Source organism: Arvicanthis niloticus, chromosome 4 (genome assembly GCF_011762505.2).
Source record: "Arvicanthis niloticus isolate mArvNil1 chromosome 4, mArvNil1.pat.X, whole genome shotgun sequence".
NCBI classification, from domain to species: domain Eukaryota; kingdom Metazoa; phylum Chordata; class Mammalia; order Rodentia; family Muridae; genus Arvicanthis; species Arvicanthis niloticus.
Genome location: NC_047661.1, coordinates 18,474,972 through 18,495,052, shown reverse-complemented (window position 1 = coordinate 18,495,052; position 20,081 = coordinate 18,474,972). Strand labels below are relative to the sequence as shown.

At 39.9% G+C, this 20,081-nt stretch overlaps 1 protein-coding gene across 23 annotated transcripts in view; it reads left to right on the top strand.

Annotated features, from left to right (window-relative positions):
* Pex5l (peroxisomal biogenesis factor 5 like) overlaps positions 1-20,081 on the top strand; it is a 216,885-nt gene that overhangs the window by 126,705 nt on the left and 70,099 nt on the right. For 14 of the 23 annotated variants that reach the window (XM_034500981.2, XM_076932269.1, XM_076932267.1 and 11 more), the window contains 4 exons: positions 1,696-1,800; positions 11,276-11,387; positions 18,573-18,767; positions 19,830-19,956. In XM_034500981.2, the coding sequence (XP_034356872.1) occupies positions 1,696-1,800; positions 11,276-11,387; positions 18,573-18,767; positions 19,830-19,956 (539 nt within the window). The remainder of the gene's footprint in view (positions 1-1,695; positions 1,801-11,275; positions 11,388-18,572; positions 18,768-19,829; positions 19,957-20,081) is intronic. The other 9 variants (XM_076932270.1, XM_076932260.1, XM_034500987.2 and 6 more) reach the window with 3 other exon arrangements.

Genomic DNA, 20,081 nt, shown 5'->3' with positions numbered 1-20,081 from the left:
AGAACATCTTAGAGCATGGAAAGACTTCTTTGCAAATAATTTTGCTCTTGAAAACTTGCAGAAATAAATGTTATAAAACAGTTTTTTATAAATGAGCACAGCTTATAAACATATAGTAAGTTAATAGCATGCACTGTTTCAAACTACTTTAATATCTGAAGGACATGTTAAATGGCATAAGAGTACCCAATACATTTTCCCCAGAATTCAGAATTGTGCTATTATGTATTTTAAGAAATTCACATTGCTTCATTAACGAGGAAACATGGAATTCTTCTCTGCCCCAGTTGGCACTGCAATGAAACATCATTTCCCTTTATTCTCTCTGAGGTCAGTGAGTCTAAAGATCAAGGCCACATAGTCTTTTGAAAACACATACGAAAATTATTACTGATACATCCAAGAAGTAAGAGCCCTAGTACTTGCTATCCCATCTTTAAAAGGAACACATGATCATTTAATAATGTAGTCTTTAAGCCAAAACAAAACTACAGAACTATAAAAAGATTCACACGTCTTAAAGTCTATTAACTGTACAAAAAGGTTTCCTTTAATTCAATAAATATAAGGTGCAACCGGCTCCATTTTAGGAAGTTAGAACCTGAGTAAATTGACGGTTTGCCCCCTAAACGGGATCTGCTTTCTAGATATCCTGGGTACACCTTAAAACACACACACACACACACACACACACACACACACACACACTACACACATACACAGCACCCATCCATGTGTCTCTTTACTTGTGAGACAGCTATATCTTAAGTAGATTGACAACACAAATATATGTGTTCTTAGTGTAAACATGATTTTCTCCAAGGATGTTCTGCCAAGAGACCTGAGAAAAATCAAAGTTTTTGTTTTAAAAATACTGGGAAAGTGATGCTTTGTTTTGTACCATGATGACCTCCCCATATTTACTCTCATAAACTTGAGACCCCAGTCAACTCAAAGGACAGGAGGCTGACATCCCTGGTGACTCACAATCCTCCTTATCTGAGACAAACTGACACCAGAGGCAGCCCCAGCAGGATCTGCCCCAGCAGGAATGTTTTACTTGTGTATTTATAAAATTCTTCAATTAAAAGACATTTCTAAAATTGTATTGACATTTCTTGGTCTCAAAAACATTAAAATTAGGAGAAAAAAAAATACTCCTTCACTCAGGTTAGCCCATCTCACAGAACCCTCTGCTATGTGAAGCCACTATAGAATATTTACAAGATGATGTTTATATACACCTAATGCCAAATTTGATGAAACATGAGATTTCAAAGACCACCCAACAAAAGCTCTCAGCAAATCAGAGCCTGGCTCAATCTCTGCCCTAAACCAAATATCTCAGGGCTGTATAGTCATAATTTACAAAGGAATACAAGGAAGTTATAGCATGCTAAAACTGATACTATAAAAATATATTCATTTCATGTTAATTGCCTTCAAATATATTATACATATAAAAATACTATGTTAAACAGGTCCGCTATAGAGGGTGAAAAAGTAGCTAACTACAAGTTCACAAATAATCTTTCAGATTTTGTGTGTTTTCTCCTCAGCCAAAAGCCTCAAGATTCCCTGGCAGCAGCCCACCTCTTCACTCATGTCGGATTGCTCTTTAAACATTAGCCTGTCTTGTCACAAATAACTTCAAGACGCCTCCTGACACATTCGTTGTTGGTTTCACTGTTATAGGGAAAAGGCTCTAGGGCTGCAGATAAGGCTGTTGCCATGGTGATGAAGGAGATACCGAGGGAGGAGTCTGCAGAAGAAAAGCCCCTCCTTACTGTGACATCACAGGTGGGCAGACCCGTAGGGTTCCTGTAGGAAGCTGACATATGTGAATGTATCAAAAAATGCGATCATCAGCTAAAAAAGAGAAAAGCAGTATCTCACGCCAATCTTTTAAAGGCAGTTTTAATGAAACAACTGGACAAATATAAATGAAAGCCAAAATTGAAAAAAAAAATTAGTGCTTGATCATGAATATTATTTTCATTACTCAACATTAGTTTTAAAATTAAGACAATATCTGTACAAGTATAACACTCTACTTCTTTAAAAGGAGTCTTGTTAACTTTGAGAAATACCAATAACAAGCAAAAAAAAATGAATTTCTGAATAAATCCAGTCATATTATATACATATGTCAGTTTACCAGTAGATGCTCTAAATTTTCTTAAATGTTAAATATATTTCTGTTGTGACTTTGCATACTACACATTTGTCTATGCATATTTATGTTGATAACTAAGTTACAGGGATGAGCCGGAAGTCCCCAAATCTCCATGCAGAAGATGGCTCTTTGCTCCTCCCCATACTTGGTGGCCTTGATGAGAAAACACCATCTCTATTTTGAGCATGAAAGGGCCATTTTCAGCCTTTATTGTAACACATAGAAAAAAGTCTCCATTTGCCTTTGAAGGCATGCTGAAACTGATCCTGCCCATGCCCGGGGACTCCCGAAACACCCTGTAAAAGTCTCCATAAATATCTATAGCACGACTCATTGCCACCCTGTGCAATTCTCAGTTTTAAATTCTGAGATGAAAAATATTTTTCTTGCATTTATCTTATAATTTAGATTAGGTTGTTATGTTAAACATTTCATTTCTTCCATAACGCATTTGTAAATGCCGTGATTCTCTTCCGATTACGCACACGCCTAGAATTAGAAAGATGGCCATTTCCAGCCCTCGTGAAGCGCATTTCTGTCGAATGCAGAATTATGGCGGCTTATTTTCAGAATATCAGCAGATCTGGTCCTCAGCTGCTGCCAACATGTGTGGTTTTATTTTATTCTAAACGCCACGTTGTAAGTAATGAAAATTATGTAACACTGAAATTGAATAAATTTTTAAGTTATTAAATATTTCTAGGATTGGGGAATAAATTTTATGTTCTGAGGGTGGGTTTGTTGTTATCCATAAAGAAAAGATAATGCTTCTTCCGTGTAATCAAATCCTTTACCAAGTTGAGATAATGAAATATATACCATTTTACAATGATCACCTGCCCATCAGAGCCAGATCTCTGTGAATAACATAGGCAAAATATCCAGCCCTCAATACCTCTGTGAATGATTGGCAGGTGAGCCCTTGGCATTCCTAGCAGGTGATGAGCCACACAGCTATGCCAATGGTGACTCTTGTGCTATACCATAGCACTTTGTGGGATGCCTCAATTAAGACAGGGTCCAGTTGTCTCCAGGGCCTTCCATTTTGCTGTTATATCCCAGTAATCATTTCCACATGTATGATATTGTCATTATAGTCTGAGCTTGAATTTAAGATTTCATGCACAATGATATTTTTGATTTTTTTTAAATTTAGATAAGAAATCATGAATATCATCACCCTCTCCCATTCAGAACATTTGTGTGTACCCAGTTCCTTTGAAATCTCTGTCTAGTGTTGTGTTGACTGTTTCTGAGACACTGATTATGACTTTACTGCATGAAGATCGTGTAACGCTTTCCTTGATGCTTCCTGTTCTTATTGCACACTGGCCAGCTTATGAATCAGCAGGCAGACTTCTGATTCATAAAATGTGATGCACCTGATGATAATTCTGTGGAACTCAGTGGCAGCTGTGATAGAATAATGTCTCAATCAAATGGAGTTTTCTTAGCTGATAATGTCTTTTACATGACACACAAGTGGCTTTTCCCCTGGTGTGCGCCAGTGGCATGCACAAGCCATAAAGAAGCAGAGTGAGCTGAAAAAGTGAGTACTCCCGATGGCAACCACAGCATCCAGTCCGTCTGCCATGCCACATTTGTTAACCTGTGTGAATGTCCCAGTGTCTTGACATGTTTGTTCCAGTGTCTCTTGTAAAGTCCCCTACGGCATAACACTACATGATACAGAGTACAAGAACTCATCTTCATCCCCAGTTTATCGATGCCAGCTGTCATGTCATAGATGCCAGATATGTCTGAAGCCAATTGCTATCCTCTTGGGATAATTATAAAAGATAAATTCAGAATAAGCCACTGTATTACATTACCTTGTTCAGTAACGTTTATTCAGCAACACAGTATATCAGCACTATAAGATTGTGGTTATAATGGTTTGTTCTAGAACTTTTAGATGGATGAGGTTAGCCTTTCTCCAGTGGAAGCACCTTCAGTAGATGGAACAAGGCAGGAGAGTTAGCCGGATGATTGCACTCAAAGCCTAGACCCCGGGAAGTATATAATTCTATAGAGACAAACAAGTTCAAGCTCGTGCTGTCCTAAATTAATGCCAATTCAGATAGTTTGTAAAAGGCATGCATTGGTGAAAGGTATAAAGGAAAACCACATAAATTGCCAAATCGTTAAGTTAAAAGCTTCTAATCCTAGTGCATGAGTCCTGTGCTGTCTAGTGCTGTGGCTACTGACCACTGAGCACTTCTGGCTTCTGGCATTTGAGACATGCTGCAAAATTTTTCAGAAGAAGAAATGTTTTTAAAGGGCTAACTGGAAAATATGAAAACTATCACATTAATATTTTTTATTGATCACATGTTGAAATATTTTGCACATGCTGAATTATATAAAGTATGTTATTGAAATTATTTGTACTCATTAATGAGCACTGAAGATTATTATAGTGTCAAGTTATTATTGTTTATATTATAATTTATATTATATTATATGCTTTAAGCTGTAATACTATAACCAAACCAATTTTATGTACCCACGTACCCAAAGATTATCCCATTGAAAAAGAGGATTCCTTTGTGTGAAGCTAATATGGCCTTAGTGAATACATTCCTCTCGGAAGGAAACTTAAGAAAGTTTCATTTTGACAAATCTGGTTTCCTGCGTTTTTTTTTTTAAATCAAGGTACTCCCAGCTCCTTTTTCCTACAGAGCACAGTGTCTTGGAACTGAGTTTCACATCTTCTTCCTAAAGGGCATTTTCTTCCTCCTCCATCTGTGTGCTCTATCTGTTCCCACTTCTTACACACAGTAGGAATTTAATTTTCCTGTGTATGATAAAGGGGGAGAGAGCAATGCCCTTGACTGGGAAAACATTCTCAAGATTATTAAACATAGCCTCATTTGGGTTCCTATCATCAACTTAAAATGATTGCCTTAATGATGTGCACCTACCTGCCTTAGTTATAAGACTGCCCAACTGTGCAATGGTATTATCAGTTCCTTTCTCCACAAATGTATTAATTGTATACATCTGACTGTCCTGCCTGGAGAAAGCATGATGGAATGATCATTAGATTAAGTCAAGGGTTTGGAGGATGTTTGGCCATGATAAGAAGAACTAACATAGCAATGGAGCTGGGGTCTGCTCAGTTAGTACACAGGGACCTAATGCCCTCAGGTAGGACATCCCTCAGTAGGCATGGCCAGGCTCTAAACTTAGACTATTTGAGGGAAGTATGACTTTTATCAATGTTACAAACATGAAATTATTTATCAGTTGTTTCCAGTTTATAGCTGCCCTGGTTTTATTTCTGTTGTTGTGACAAATACCCTCATGAAAAGCAACTTGGGAGAGAAAAGATTATCTGGTTTACAGTTCCAGGGCACAATCTATTACTGTAGGGAAGTCATGGCAGAAAGCTACAGAACCACATCCACGGTTAAGAAAAACAGAGAATATATGCATGCTTGATTGCTCACTCTTAGCTAGCTTTCTCCTATTACTATTTAGAATCCCCTTTTAGGCAATGGCACCACCCACAGTGGATTTTGTGTTTGTACCTCAGTTAACAATCAAGACAATCCCATACTGACATGCCCACAGGCCAAACTGATCTAAATAATTTATTATAAGGACTCTCTTCCCAGCTGTTTCTAGGTTGACAATTAAAACTGGACAGCACACAAGCTTTATTGTTTTTAACTTTAAAAATGATTCTTTAAGTGTTGAAATGCTTACTTAACAGAGTACAGTATTAACCTTAAGTGAAACCAGCAATGTTTCCATGAATTAATGTCTTGTATACTGTTTGATTATCTGACATGCATTTTGATGTTGTCAATATTTAATAATATGTTAACACAAACATATCACTATTTCTTTTAATAAAACATCTAAGTAAAAGATTTATTTAAAGATAATAAAGTTAAATTTTAGTCACAAAGTAAGCAACAGAATTTATTTAAAAGTAAAATATTTTCCAACATGGCCATGAATTTGAAAAGGAGCAAGGAGGGTTTGGAAGGAGGAACTGGGAAAGGGAAATGATGGAATTATATTATAATCCCCAAAAAATAAAAGAAGTATTTTTAAGTAAAACATTGCCATATAATTTGGTTCAAATAGATCACATAATAAAATATGATTTTTAGACACTGAAACTAGAGGAGGTAAAAAATGGAACTCAGGTTATTCTCAAATAAAGTTTTAAGACAATAATCCACTAGAGGTTGGTGGAGTTCCCTGCATCTGTGTGGCAACATCTACTGGCCATGTCAACTGACCAGTCCTAATAGGTCACAATTCAGTTGAAATCATTTAACTGAATATTTGATTACCAATAAAGTATAATGGCTCAGTTGCCTTTCGAATACTGATTTACAAGGAAGCCCTTCATGAAAATCCCCACCCACCCTCTTCTTCCATAGCAGCCCCAGTTTCTGTGTCTGTTGACATACTTTCCTTAAAATTCTCCAGACTCAGGTTTCTGATTTAAAATAAAAGCGGTTATGTCTTACGGAGGCTTTGCCCTCGTGTCCACCTATGTCCATGTCCTTCCTCCCAGCAGTGATGGTGCTCGGCCAGCATAGGCCTGGATGTCCACTGTTTCAGATGTTAATTCTTGATATTCTTCACCAATTGGTAGAAAAACTAGCAGCCTTGGTAGCATTACAAAACGTTTCTTAGGTGCCACCATATCCCCCATTTAGAAGACACAACTCTGGAAGGAGATGTGTCTGAATATCTACGTTAAGGCTTTCTAGGAATTGTTAAGCATTTTGAAAGACCACTGATCTCTTCATGGGTCACCCAAATTCAGTATGAAGTCCAGGATACCCACATGATCATCCTGTTGTGCAATCAGCCAGTTACACTGCATTAAAACTGGTCCACATTTATTAAACCACTACTATAGCATGCACAAAAGTTTTTAATAAAATCTCTAATGTCATGCAGTTGTAGTCCAATGAGGAGGAATACATTAAAACTAATATGGTGGGTGGTACCACATAAGCACAGATATGGAGATGACTCAAAAAGGTGCTCACTGTCCTGCACTAAAGAAGGTTGAGGTGTACCCATTGTAGAGACTCCTAAAAAAGAATAAAGCATCTATTACCGGCATGGGGCCTATTTGCATGTGTGCTTAGAATTGAAACTAGAGCCTTGCACTTGCTAAGCACATGTTCTGTTACCGAGCTACATCCCAGGTGACCTCTGAACTGATGCAAACACTGAGAAGAGGCCATAGTTCAATGGAAATGGAAATGGAAATGTGAACAGAGCAAGACAAAACCCTCACACCTAAGGAAGTGACCCTTCTAAACTCAACTATGATAACTTGGTTAATCTAAGAATCTGATTATCAAAATTACAAAGACTTGACTCAGTTATTAGCAAAGAATTAGAAACCTTTGTGTCACATTATAGTAGCTCCAATGTGCTTTGTACCCTAAGCCTTAAATTAGGGGAAATGATAAAGTGTTTTCAAATGAAATGAGGTAAATCTAAAAGTCAATAAACCTGCTGATGAATAAGGAGAGAAACCATAGCATACAATTTATAAAAAAAAAAAAAAAAAAAAAAAAAAAAAAAGATTAGAGGGATTGTCTTAGATTCCATTTAATTTGAACATTTCCTTTATGACCTGAAAGATTTATTTATTCTTAAAGCACCACAAGAAAAATCACCTTCTTGGTTAAGAATGAGAAGGAGGCAGGGGAAAGCTGGCCCAATCTAGACACTTAAAAATAGCTCTTCTGAGACTAAAATCATGCTACGTCAATAAACCGAAGATTCACTTGGACTATGTGAGATACACCTGTGTGTGTTCGCGCTTGCTGAGCCATTTGTCTCATTTGTCAGCCATTTCTTGAACAACTTTTTCATGAAAGCTCCCTACTGGAAGCAGTGAAGGATGTGCGTGAGTGTGAGCTGCAGTTGTGTCTAAGCTCAGACCTTGCAAGGGAATTGTCCTTTGTCTTCATGATGTCACTTACATCATCTTCCACATCTTCACCTGTTCCATGCTCTCTGTCATCTGACTTTTCATCTTCTTCACCTGGAACCCCAGCACCACCCCCACTTCATCCAGAGCACCGCCACTCTGATCCAGCATGGGAAACGCTAACTCTAAAAGCTGTGCCCTCTTGTTTTGTGTCTGTGAAGCAAAACCTCAAGAATAACCTAGTGATATGAGGTGACTGTCAGTGTTTTCATCAACCCTGGAGTCAGCAGTGGTCACTGGACATTGGACGTTGAAGAGGCACCGGCCTGCAGATGAAGGGTCTAGAAGAATAGAAAACCATGACTCTGAGCTGGGCTTCCTGGAATCTTTCTGAGCCAGCATCTCCTGGTTCCCTTTCTTCCTGTGCTGAGTGAACCCAGAGGACCACTGGTTCTTCCTCTGGGAAACCCATCTGAAATTTGAATGAGCGACTCAGCAACAACAACAAAATTCTATTGGCTTGACAAAGCATGCTTTCCTCAAGGAAGCTCTTATTCAATAGTGCTTTTCCCTGGTTTTTCCATTTACATGTTGATATAAACAATGGTTTCCTGGGAGTCACCAAATAAATAGAATGGTTTTCAGTATTAAGAAATCATCTACAGAGAATGAAGATCCCAGTATTCTAAGTTGTAGTAGCTCAGGCCTGTTCTGCATGTCATGTGCACAGAATCAGGATTCAGGCATAAATTCATAAGCCATCACTGTTTCGGAAAGGGGAGTACCAGAAAACAGTTCTTGAAACATAACTTGTATTTATCTATATTAAAAGTGGTACAGGTTAAGAATTCCTAATCTGAAAATCTAAAGTCTGAAAAATGTCTACACCTTATCATGCTTCAGTTTGAAGCCACAAGTAGAATCCTCTGACTTCAAACAGCAGGTCTCAGCCAAACCACAGGCAGACACACAACACCTACATCACGTAAACTTACCTCCAAGCATGTGTGCAAGATGTGTATGATATAAAAGTGAACTTGGTGTTTAGACAGAGGTCCCATTCCTAAGTCAGCCCCTTATGTATCCCTGAACATTTCAAAACCAAACAGTATCTAATTCTTCTGTGAACTAAAATGTTACAGTGAAGAAATACAAAAGTCATGATTTTTTAAATCAACACAAAGATAATTTAGCTACAGATAGTATAGCTATTTGTTCTAGAAATCAAACTTTCCTTAGAAAAGTTGGAATTGTCAAAGAATCAAGATATTCATGTTTTTAAAGTGATGGTGGTGGTGTCTTATACACATCAGTTGACAGGTCAGAGAGAACTAGGGCCAGTGGCTGGCAATCAGAACACACTGCTGAGTGACGCATCTCTGTCAGAGAACATCGCAGACTATCGTGCAGTGCCATGTTTGATGGTGACCTTCAGCCTCCATAAATCTTGACAATGTGGCATCCACAGGAAAGGTTCATTTCATTAAATACTGAGGGTAAGAAGAACAAATGACATCAGCACACCCAGCATGATGCCTGGGTCCTAGAAACTGTCCCCTGCATAAATTTTGTATCCAAACCGCTGTATGAGAAACCAAACACAGAATCACAAGGTGTTAGCAATTTTGTCATTTTCTGGTTTGTTATATGCCTCGCCAATGATTTCAAGTACATTTTAAGATCATAAAATGGACTTTTATGCCAGAAAATATTTCATCTAATTCCTAAACTTGAGTGGCATTTTTAAAGATTCAAATGCCTTACCCAGAAACTACAATGAGCTCACCGATCCTCAACACTTATAACTATTTCACAATAATAAGCAAGGGGGATGGAAACAAAAAGCAAAGGGACCAGAATTTCACTCATAGGCTAAAGGAATGTCTCTTAAAATAAATAAATTAAAATGCTTAAAACCCACAGCCACCTTAGAAAATGTAATTTCCAGTGAAGTGTGACTTTGTATGTAGTAGCATTAAAACTAACAATAACTGAAGAATAGGTAACTCCATTAACTGAAGCACTAAAAGGGGGTATTCTCTGTAATATCCCTCAATAATAGCCACAGATGTGCATGAGAATCAAAAGTTTAATTCTCTATAAAAAGCTCTAGTAGAGGTATGAGGTTCGATGCATTGAAGTAACAATGGCGTGCTTGGATGTCCTGTCTGATGTCCGTGACCTGCTTTATTGACTCTGAGCCAGAGGAACAATGGTGTGTTAATGTGAGGCATTCTAAAGTATTTTGAAACCTCGACATGTTAGTTATTAAAATTCTAGACACTTTGAGGCACATCTTTTCTTGACAATAAGTAGAATCAAACCTCTATGCTGTCTCCCAGAAAATCCTGAGTTTTTTCTCTCTTAGCCATAGAAATCCTGGGCTCAAAATGAAGCACAAGAACTAAAGTAAAAGCTGCCCACTCTTAGTGATTAGAGACCCACTGACGCAAGCTCTCAGAATTTTACATCCAATTGAAAAGTTATTAAGTCATAGAATGAACTAATGGCAAAAAAGGATTACACATACAGAAATCTATTCCCACATACTGACAGTGTTCACAAACACCTACTAGATGCCCAGGACAGGTAACATAATAATATCTTCTCTCAAATAAAATTCGTTATGTCCTACTAAACTATTCTACAGAAATGAGGGGGATTGTTCTAGGCTCCTTGAGCTATTAAGAAGGGGAAAAAATCAATCATGTTCATCCAACCAACTGCACAGGTCCATATGTGTGTACATCTCACCTACAGACATCATCAAGTAGCTAGTCCTCATGACAGCCCATCACCATGGAGTCTGAAGCCACTGTTCCAACGCTTTCTAGAACTTTCAGTCCAAATATAGAGTGGCGTTAGCCCATAGCAACTGTGTCTTTTCTCGATGTGTTGACATTGGATGGTTGTAAAGCCACTCCTGGAGGGAGACAGACAGGCTTAAGCTTTAATACTGAAGCTGGCTGCATCAAAGCTGTGTTAACAGTGCTGAAGGCTCATTCCCTCCCCGTGATAATGTTTTGTTTTCTCTATTGCCCAACCCCATTTTTTTTTTATGTTTGTGTTTATTTCAGTAGGCTTGCTTGTCCCCTTGTGTTGCAAGGCTGCGTTTTCATTTACATGCTTCCACAGTTCAACAGAGAAGCCCTTTGACACCCGTGTCCATTTGTTCTCAGCTGGTGAATGAGCAACAAGAAAGCAGACCTCTCCTGAGCCCCTCCATCGACGACTTCCTCTGCGAAACCAAATCCGAGGCCATTGCAAAGCCAGTGACGTCCAACACAGCTGGTAATTCATTTCTAACTATGTTCAAGTGGAGTGCACTTTACCTACGAACACAAATCCTTTTCTTCCAGGAATCTTACTAAAGAAGTGGAAGGGTTGCTAGGTGTGAAGATTTGCATTTTGAAATATACCTGGAGGTTGGAGAATAGCTCATCAGAAATGGCTCCTTTCCATCAAATGGGTCCCAGGGATGGAACCCAGGTTGTCAGGGTTGGCAGCAAACACTTTTACCTGCTGAGCCATCTCACCAGCCCCTCTTCTAGACATTTTAAGTGGGGGATAATGTTTGCAACCAAGTGAATTTTGGGTGTATACAATTTAGCATAGGTTAATAAATGATTTATATCCTAAGAAACTATACAGTTTTGCAGGCCTTAAACCTGCTGCTGTTCTCACTTAAGTTCTGGTACGTACACTTCTGCATTTACCTCTCTGTATTTCAGAATCCACCAGATTGTAAGGAGAGCTGCTATATCAGAGTGAGATTTTGCAAATTCAGGTCTAATTGTTTTTGGAAATATTTTGTAAAACAAAAGTCCAACAAAATAAAAAAAAAAAGTCATCATCTTTCTGAGTAGAGTTAAATGGTAACTAAAATACCCTACAGACAGGCAATGTACAGCCACTTAGATGTGTTCCTTGATCTCTTGTGTAAATTGTCTAAACATCCCAATTCACACATACACTTCCTGGAATTAAACATTCTCAACAGAATACCCTCATCTGCTCAGTGCTTGGCACATGCAGAAGTGAGTATTCGTCAACGTGAGGAGTGGCTGCCGGCCACTGGCCACATCTACATGTCTCCTTTTTAAAACTACCTCATTCATGTTCAAAGATGTGCTCTTCAAATAATAAGAAAAGCGTGGTATTTAAGGATAGGAAACCAGAGATTATAGTGAATGGATGGTACCAACCAATATGATCTCTCCCTTTCTTCTTAAAGTCGTCTCACTTTTCCACAGTGGACTCTACTGGGAGGCGACTTCACTGGAATCAAATGAAGAAAATCAGACAGGAAAAAAAGTAATTTTTTTTCCCAGATTGCTAAAAATTACTACAGAAAGAGAACTTGTGGCAGATGGTGGGGTGGCAGAGGTGGAAGAGTAGATGATCTGAAGGGAGATGAAAACTCATGCGTGCTCATCCTGGCTCTGCATCTGGGGGCCAGCTTCTGCTTCTTCTCATCTATCTGGTAACAGTAGCTGAGCCTCAGTTTCCTTATCTAATAACAGTACGATCCTTGCCTTGGAAACTACTTGAAAAGATGGATGAATCCATCCAGGGATGTGTTGATAGTGGCAGACTCTAGCCAGGGAGGTCATCCTGATGGATATCAGGGGACAGCTTCTTGACACCTCCCTCTTTATTGCTTAACATCATATCCAGGTGATTGCTTTCTAAATCCAGCTGTCGTTTGGAGTGCTCAGGAACACTGAACGGTGCTTGCTGCACTCGAAGCAGAACATTGAATGAATTCAGACTCTCTGATCTGATTGGTCCTAACCTTTGAAGCTAGGGCTCAGCCCTGTGAAACTGCAGGGCTATCTCAGAAAACACAGAGCCTGTGTCTCTCAAATGCAGGCAATGCCACAAGGGTCAGGGGACTAAGGAAGCTCATGCTCACTTTTCAGTTCCCACTGATGAAGAAACTAAGCCACTTAGGAGCAGCCTGCCCTGAGGGGTTCAGTTAGTAAACACCATTCAATCCATAACGTGATACTCTGAATCTTTTCTGCCCTACAGTGCATAAACTGTTATTTTGTCTGCATGCAGATCATATTGTATCTGTCTGCACACCTACCTGTATCCAAATTTCTTCTTTACATGAGGATATCTGTTATCCTGGAACTGTGTCCTGGCCTCCTCCATGACAGCTTCATCTTTAGTCACATTTCTGATAAGTTCACCTTCTGAAGTGTCAGGGCTTCTCTACCTAGGAACAATGGGGCGGAACCCCATTCAATCCATAATGTAATACTCTCAATCTTTTCTGCCCTACAGTGATTTCCAATCATACTGTGTTGGTTACATTGTTTTACAAGCTTAGAACTATATCTCAAGGCAAAAATCACTATATTTTTTAATCCCCGTTGAGCATAGTTCTTATAAAAATCAATACAGAATAAACAATGTAAGAATTATTTTTCCAGCATGATGATTTTTTCTAACAAATTTTAAAAGAATATATTTTTATTGCTAAATAAGAGAAAATAATTATGTATCCATGATTTTTTTTTCTGTGTTGGGAATTGAACCCAGGGTCATGCTGAGTATTCATAGTCTTTTTTTTTTTTTTTTCCACTTCTTGAAACACATTCTCACTAAATTGTCCAGGCTGGCCTTGAACTCACTCTACATCTTAAAAAAGATTGTGATTCTCTTACTTCCCATGTAGCTGAAATTATAGACTGCTGCAACAGACCAAGCAAAACCTTTGATTTTAAAAAAGCAAGTATGTCAATATTATATACAGACTGGTGATAATAAATGTCCTGAAAGTCACTGAACAACATATATTTTAAATGATTGTATTGTCATACGTGTAGTATGAAAAAATTTGCAATTATCTTGTGTAATTTATTAACTGTGACATATGTTAAAGCACAGGACAGACTCTGTCAGAAATCAAGAAGAAAAGTGGCGATCCTGGCTGTGATTTATGAAGCCACATAAGAATGAGACACTGAGTCATTAAACCAACAGTTACTTTGGAAGGAACTTTTTTCATAGCTTATAATTTTTTATCTCACTCTTTCACTTGGAGTTATTATGCCTATGTTTGGGGCTTCTGTACATAAGCTACATAATAAAATATCTTAACTATAATATTAGCATCAGGTTTACAGGATACATTTTTATAAAAATCACCTAGCCATGAAGTTAATGACATGTCTCAGAAAAGCTAAGAAATATGGGAAGCAGAGACTGGGAAAAAAATGGCTTAATTGTTAACGCACTTGCCAGGCAAGCTAGCATGAAAGCCAGAGTCTAGATTCCTCAGGCATTGGCCTGTAATCCAGCCTCTAGAAGTTGAAACAGGGTCTCCAGAACAGGCTAGAAAGATGCACTGTGCTGGCAATCTCTGGATTGCAGAGGCCCTTCCTCAATGAATAAGGAGGAAGGACAATTGGAGGTTATTCCTGATATTAACCTAGGATGTCCATATACACTCACACATGCAAAGCAAGCATGTATAACACACACACATGCAGAGCTTGCATAGACAACACACACAGTATATGCATATACAACATATACAGAAATAGAAAGAGAACATACAGAAATAGAAAGAGAAAGACCTGAGGAATAAATTCAATGACATATTACAATAAAGAAGAAAAGGTTGACTTAATTCTTTAACTAGACTTTATCTATTTGGTAAATATATTTCTATGGTTGTGTGTCTAAGTCAGGCTTCATCGCACAGTGTTAATATCAGTATATCTTCCACCAACTGATCAACTGATTAAAATAAGAATTTTCTGTTTCTTTTGGCAAGGTCTCTCTATGTGGCCCTGGTTGATCTGTTACTCAGAGATCTGCCTCTTCCTGAGTCCTTAGTGCTGGGATTAAAATCAGGTGTCACGGTGCTGATCTCACACAACACTTTTTACTAGATGCTATTCTGTTCTGCTTTGAGTAGCCCTTTCAGGAGGCCAGACATTTTTTTCTATACATTTGCAGTGACCTGGGAGAGCCTTCTGGTTTCATAGGCTATCAATTTCAGCTGTCCTAGAGATGGTTACAAATGGCTGTTTTCACATGTGTTACCTGCCATTGTCAGGAAATGTTAGCCAGTGGAACATTTTTAGTTATCCAAAAAAAGACAGTTTCTGAGACTACCAACCTACCTCAAACCTTGCAAACTGCCAGATAACCAGGATCTTAAGGGGCAAGGGAGCTACCATATTAAGAGTCTGCATGCCACCTCCAGGCTCAGTCAAAGTTTAGATAGGTTTGAAATGGAATACCTGTATTTGAGGCTCAGTGTGGACAGCCATTATATTACCTTCTTATTGCTGCTGAAACAGTGCCACAAATATAGCAGGTGAAACAGCATTCCTCTGTATTTTAAATTTCTGAAAGTCAGAGCCATCAGGGACAGACTCCTCTTGGATCATAGACATTCGCTGCCTTGCTTGCTCCCATTTTAGAGGATACCTGCCATTTTTGACTTACACGTCCTTCTTCTGTCATCAAAAGTAGCTTGCATCTCAGATTCACTTTCATAGTCCCTTCTCAGATAATGCTCCTGGATTCCACCTATAAACATACTTAGATGATGGGACCCACAACCTGTGACCTGACAGGGTAACTGACAGGGGCCTGGGTAGGAAAGGCCACAAATGAAAAGCTAAAGTGTTTGGGAGGTATTTCCTTGGTCCTGTCCTCATGTGTATCTGTACACATGCACACTCTGACTCACGTGTGTATGTACATGCACACTCTGACTTACATGTGTATGTACATGCACACTCTGACTTACATGTGTATGTACATGCACACTCTGACATGCTCTCTTGAAAGCTAATGATTGCTGTACTCTTACACTGAACACAAAAGTTCTGGGACCCAACCCTTCGTGTGTCTAAGAGGAGTGTTTTAAACTGGATCAAGGCAGTCAGTGAAGCAGCAACCATTCTGGGCTCAGATATGCCTGCTTTGAAGTGCTCGAGCAGCTGTAAGCCCTCTTCACAAGCCTTGACTACTGCACACTTCACACAACAATGCACTGTCTCCTCCAGACGCCTAAAGCTGCCCCAACCATCTCTGCTTTCAAAGTTATCATCCTGGGGGACTCTCGGCTTCAAGGCCTTTCAACCTCTAAGACACTGCTCCCATTAAATGGGCAGTAAGTGGGGCCTTCATGCACGTCTGGCTCCAGCTTCACATCTACACAGAAAACAATGAAGGCACAGAGAACAAGCACAGAAAGGGCCCACGATGCTTCAGAGTGGACCGTATGACTGGCTGGCTTGAATTTTCAGTTCATTCATTCAGAAGCAGATAGAGATTAAATTAAACCTCTGGCTACTGTTTTGTAGCAAATGTACTTTGAAAACCCAAGTTCATGATTCCTAGAAAAAATTGCTTCTAAGAAAAGTTTAGGGGAGAGAGGCTAATTCTTCGTTGTTTGTACAAATGGTAAAAAAGGATATTTCTTCCATCATAAAGAAGCCCCATTGGGCCTAGACTTCTTGCGGCTCCAAAAGTGTTGAGAAATTTCATTTAACCACTCAGTGGATAGGAAGTGTGTGCAGCCCTGTCTTGGCTGCCTGCTGCGCTTAGATGTGGCTTAGCACACCGCTGTCTCAGTTCTGGAAGCCTCTTGCCACCCACTTTGCTCCAACTCACAAGTATCTTCTCTCTAAGCAGCTCACTGTTGGAAATTGGCCCCCATCTTCTCAAGCAAACTCCGCCATGGCGAGCTGACACCTTCAGACCATTTTGTGATAAGTTTACTTCATAGAATCCTCTGTGGAGACAAAGCCTTTGTCGAGTCTTGTTTTATCCTCAGGAACATTCTTCTTTCTCACTGTGTGTAGATTCGATTGTGGCTTGAAACAGAACAGAAAAAAGAAAACTGTCAAAGACTAAGTACGAAAGAGGGAATTAGGGAATTGTTGCAGTTTTGGTCCCTGGAAAATAGAAGTGTGTGTGTGTGTGTGTGTGTGTGTGTGTGTGTATACATGCCCTCCCACCCCGTGCACACGCACATATGCATGCACTCGTGCATACACATGCGTTGCTGGGAATAAATCAGGCTGGGCTTTTGAATGCCATGAAAACTATCCCACCACAACACTACCCTCTCCCCTGCCTGAAGTGGCATTTAAGGAGTGAGTAGTTAGCATAAGCCTGGGGCGTTGTGTCCATTGGATCATTTAATCTTCATCCCACACTTATAAGACTACTGATTCTCCATTTTCAGCATTCAGCATTTGGCAACTAGAGTGCAGGCTGCCCAGGAAATCTAGCTCAAGGCACATTAGAAGTACCATGGTACTTCTAATTTCACTTACACAACAGAGACTCACCTGGGGATGGTTAGCTCATGTACATATGCAGGCAGAGTGTGCATGACTAAGGAACTTCCCCTTGTGAGCTCAATGAAGCTCTGCCAAGGGAGCACCCAAGTCGGAAGCAGATGGAATGGGATTGAGCTGTCGTTCACAACCAATCTCCACCCAGAGGACAAGCTGAAAAGTCATGGGACTTGTAATTGAGGAAAGTGCTATAGTGGGTGCTGTGGACTATGGGGGTCAGGGGGGATGGTGAGCACAGGGGCTCCACTGCCCACTCTTGCCTTTCCCAAGCTGAGGGAAGACTCCTAGGAAGCCACCAGGTCAATTGCACACTCAGCCTCTCCAGCCCAAGGTAAGGAAGAGCTGAAGGGACTGCCTTTCCTCTTGGCTTTCTGGTTCTCAGGTAGAGCTAGTCAGAGTTGGCTGTACTTGGAAAAGAACATGTCACAAAGCTGGCCTTATTAATTCTGACTTGCCTGGGTTTACATAGGCACATACTCTTATCTTTGCCATCATTAGAGTATTTAGAACAATGAAATCAGTTCACTAGGAAGCACAGGTATAGCCATTTTATAGCTAGTTGTTTGAAATTACAATTGGCATATTAAATGTCAAGGCATCAGCATGTGTTCCCGTCCCTCAACTGCATTATAAAACCCCTTTCCAGTGAGACCCAAATGCACTGCTGATCCTAATTCATCCAGTCAACACAGAAGCTACATGCGCCCAACTGACATACCTACTTTGAAAAAAAGACTACCGGGGGCTGCAGAGGCTCCTCAGTCGGTGAAGTGCTTGGCTTGTAACGACAAGGCTCTGGGTTCCATCCCCAGAAACCATGCTTAAAGAAAGAAAAGTAGAAGAGTGGATAGGGTGCTATGATCCTAGCCCTGGGAAGACAAGGATAGGCATATCTTTGGAGCTCAAAGGCCAGACAAACGAATCTACTTGTTCAGTTCCAGGACAGTGGGGACTTCACCTCAAAAAACAAATTGGACAGCACCTGAACACAACCCCTAAGGTTGTCCTCTGACATCCACACACAGGATGTGTCCTTACTCACACCCTTGATCATACACACACACACACACACACACAATGAATGCATAATAATAACTACAGGGAGTAAATGGTTTCTCTTGTCTTCTGTCTCTCATAGTGTTGACCACTGGCTTGGATCTCCTTGACCTGAGCGAACCTGTCTCTCAAACACAAACCAAAGCCAAGAAATCTGAGTCCTCCTCAAAGAGCTCATCCCTAAAGAAGAAAGCTGATGGCTCTGACCTCATCAGTACAGATGCTGAGCAGAGAGCACAGGCCCTCCGAGGGCCAGAGACATCATCCTTAGATTTAGGTAAGGCAAAGGTTTGCAGCAGCTATGGATTAACCTTGTCTTCTTGGTGCTGATATGACAGTCATGTTCACAGGTGACTTTATAACAGTGAACATATGAACAGGAACCATAAGGCTTTTTTGGGAAGCTGGGAAGAGTATAGCATCTTTTGTGTTTAGACGAGTAGCCATGAGAGCTCAGCTTCATGAAACAAGTGTTGATTCATTCACTTATGTGTTCCTTCCAACGGACTGAGCTTGTGATGTTTGGGAGCTAACATTAAAGGAAAGCATACATCTTACTTTCTAGGAATTCTCAGTTTAACACAAGTGAGAAACAAGAGAGAGAAATAAGAGCATCACAGGACTTGGGGACACTCAGACAAAACATTCCTGAGATAATGTCCAAGATGGTGATGATAGCTATCAATAGCCTTCACTGTCGGCTTGTGATATCCAGGATGGCACTGAACCACACCACGTACCTGGGTTTTTTTGTCATTACAACTTTAAAATATGTGAAAACAAGGCTTTAAATTTTAACTTGTCCAAGATCTCACAGCTAGAAACAGAATGAGCTGGAAATGTGGGCCTGACCCTAGTTAACTTCAGAGTTCAAACTTTTATCTCCACACTCCACATTCCCCTAAGAAAGGACAGTTTGCTTCTCAGTTCATGCAACCAGACAAATCAAGCAAATGTACCTGTGACTGTGTATGACTCTGTGTGTGTGTGTGTGTGTGTGTGTGTGTGTGTGCCTATGTGCGCATGTGCGTGCATGTGCATGTGTTTGTACGCGCATCTACATGTCAGGTAAATGCATATAGATTAATAAAACTAGGTCTTCAAGTTAATTTTATTTGATTGCTTCAACTGTAAAAGCAATCCAACTTATCTTTAAAAAGTCTAGTTTTTATTTGGCTGCATGTGTTTCATTTCAGTCTCGTGTGCCCTTAAGAAGGTAAATCTTAGCCTTGGGTCTTGTACACATGGACTGTCTATAATTTACCTGGAATCTTCATCTCAATCAATCTCTTTTCTTTGCTTGGTCCTGGACTTTCTCCTCTACTTTCTTCTTCCTTAGCAGACATTCAAACACAACTGGAAAAATGGGATGATGTCAAGTTTCACAGTGACCGAACAGGCAAGGGACATCTCATGGCAGAGAGGAGATCGTGCTCTTCTAGAACGGGATCCAAAGAGCTTCTGTGGTAAGATGTCCTGCTACCCGTGAACAGCACCTTGCACTGGCTATATGGGTGTTCCCATGTCTAGAAATAACCAGTGAGCTCAGTTAATCCAGATACCTAAGGGCTCTGGATTAAAACAGATGTCT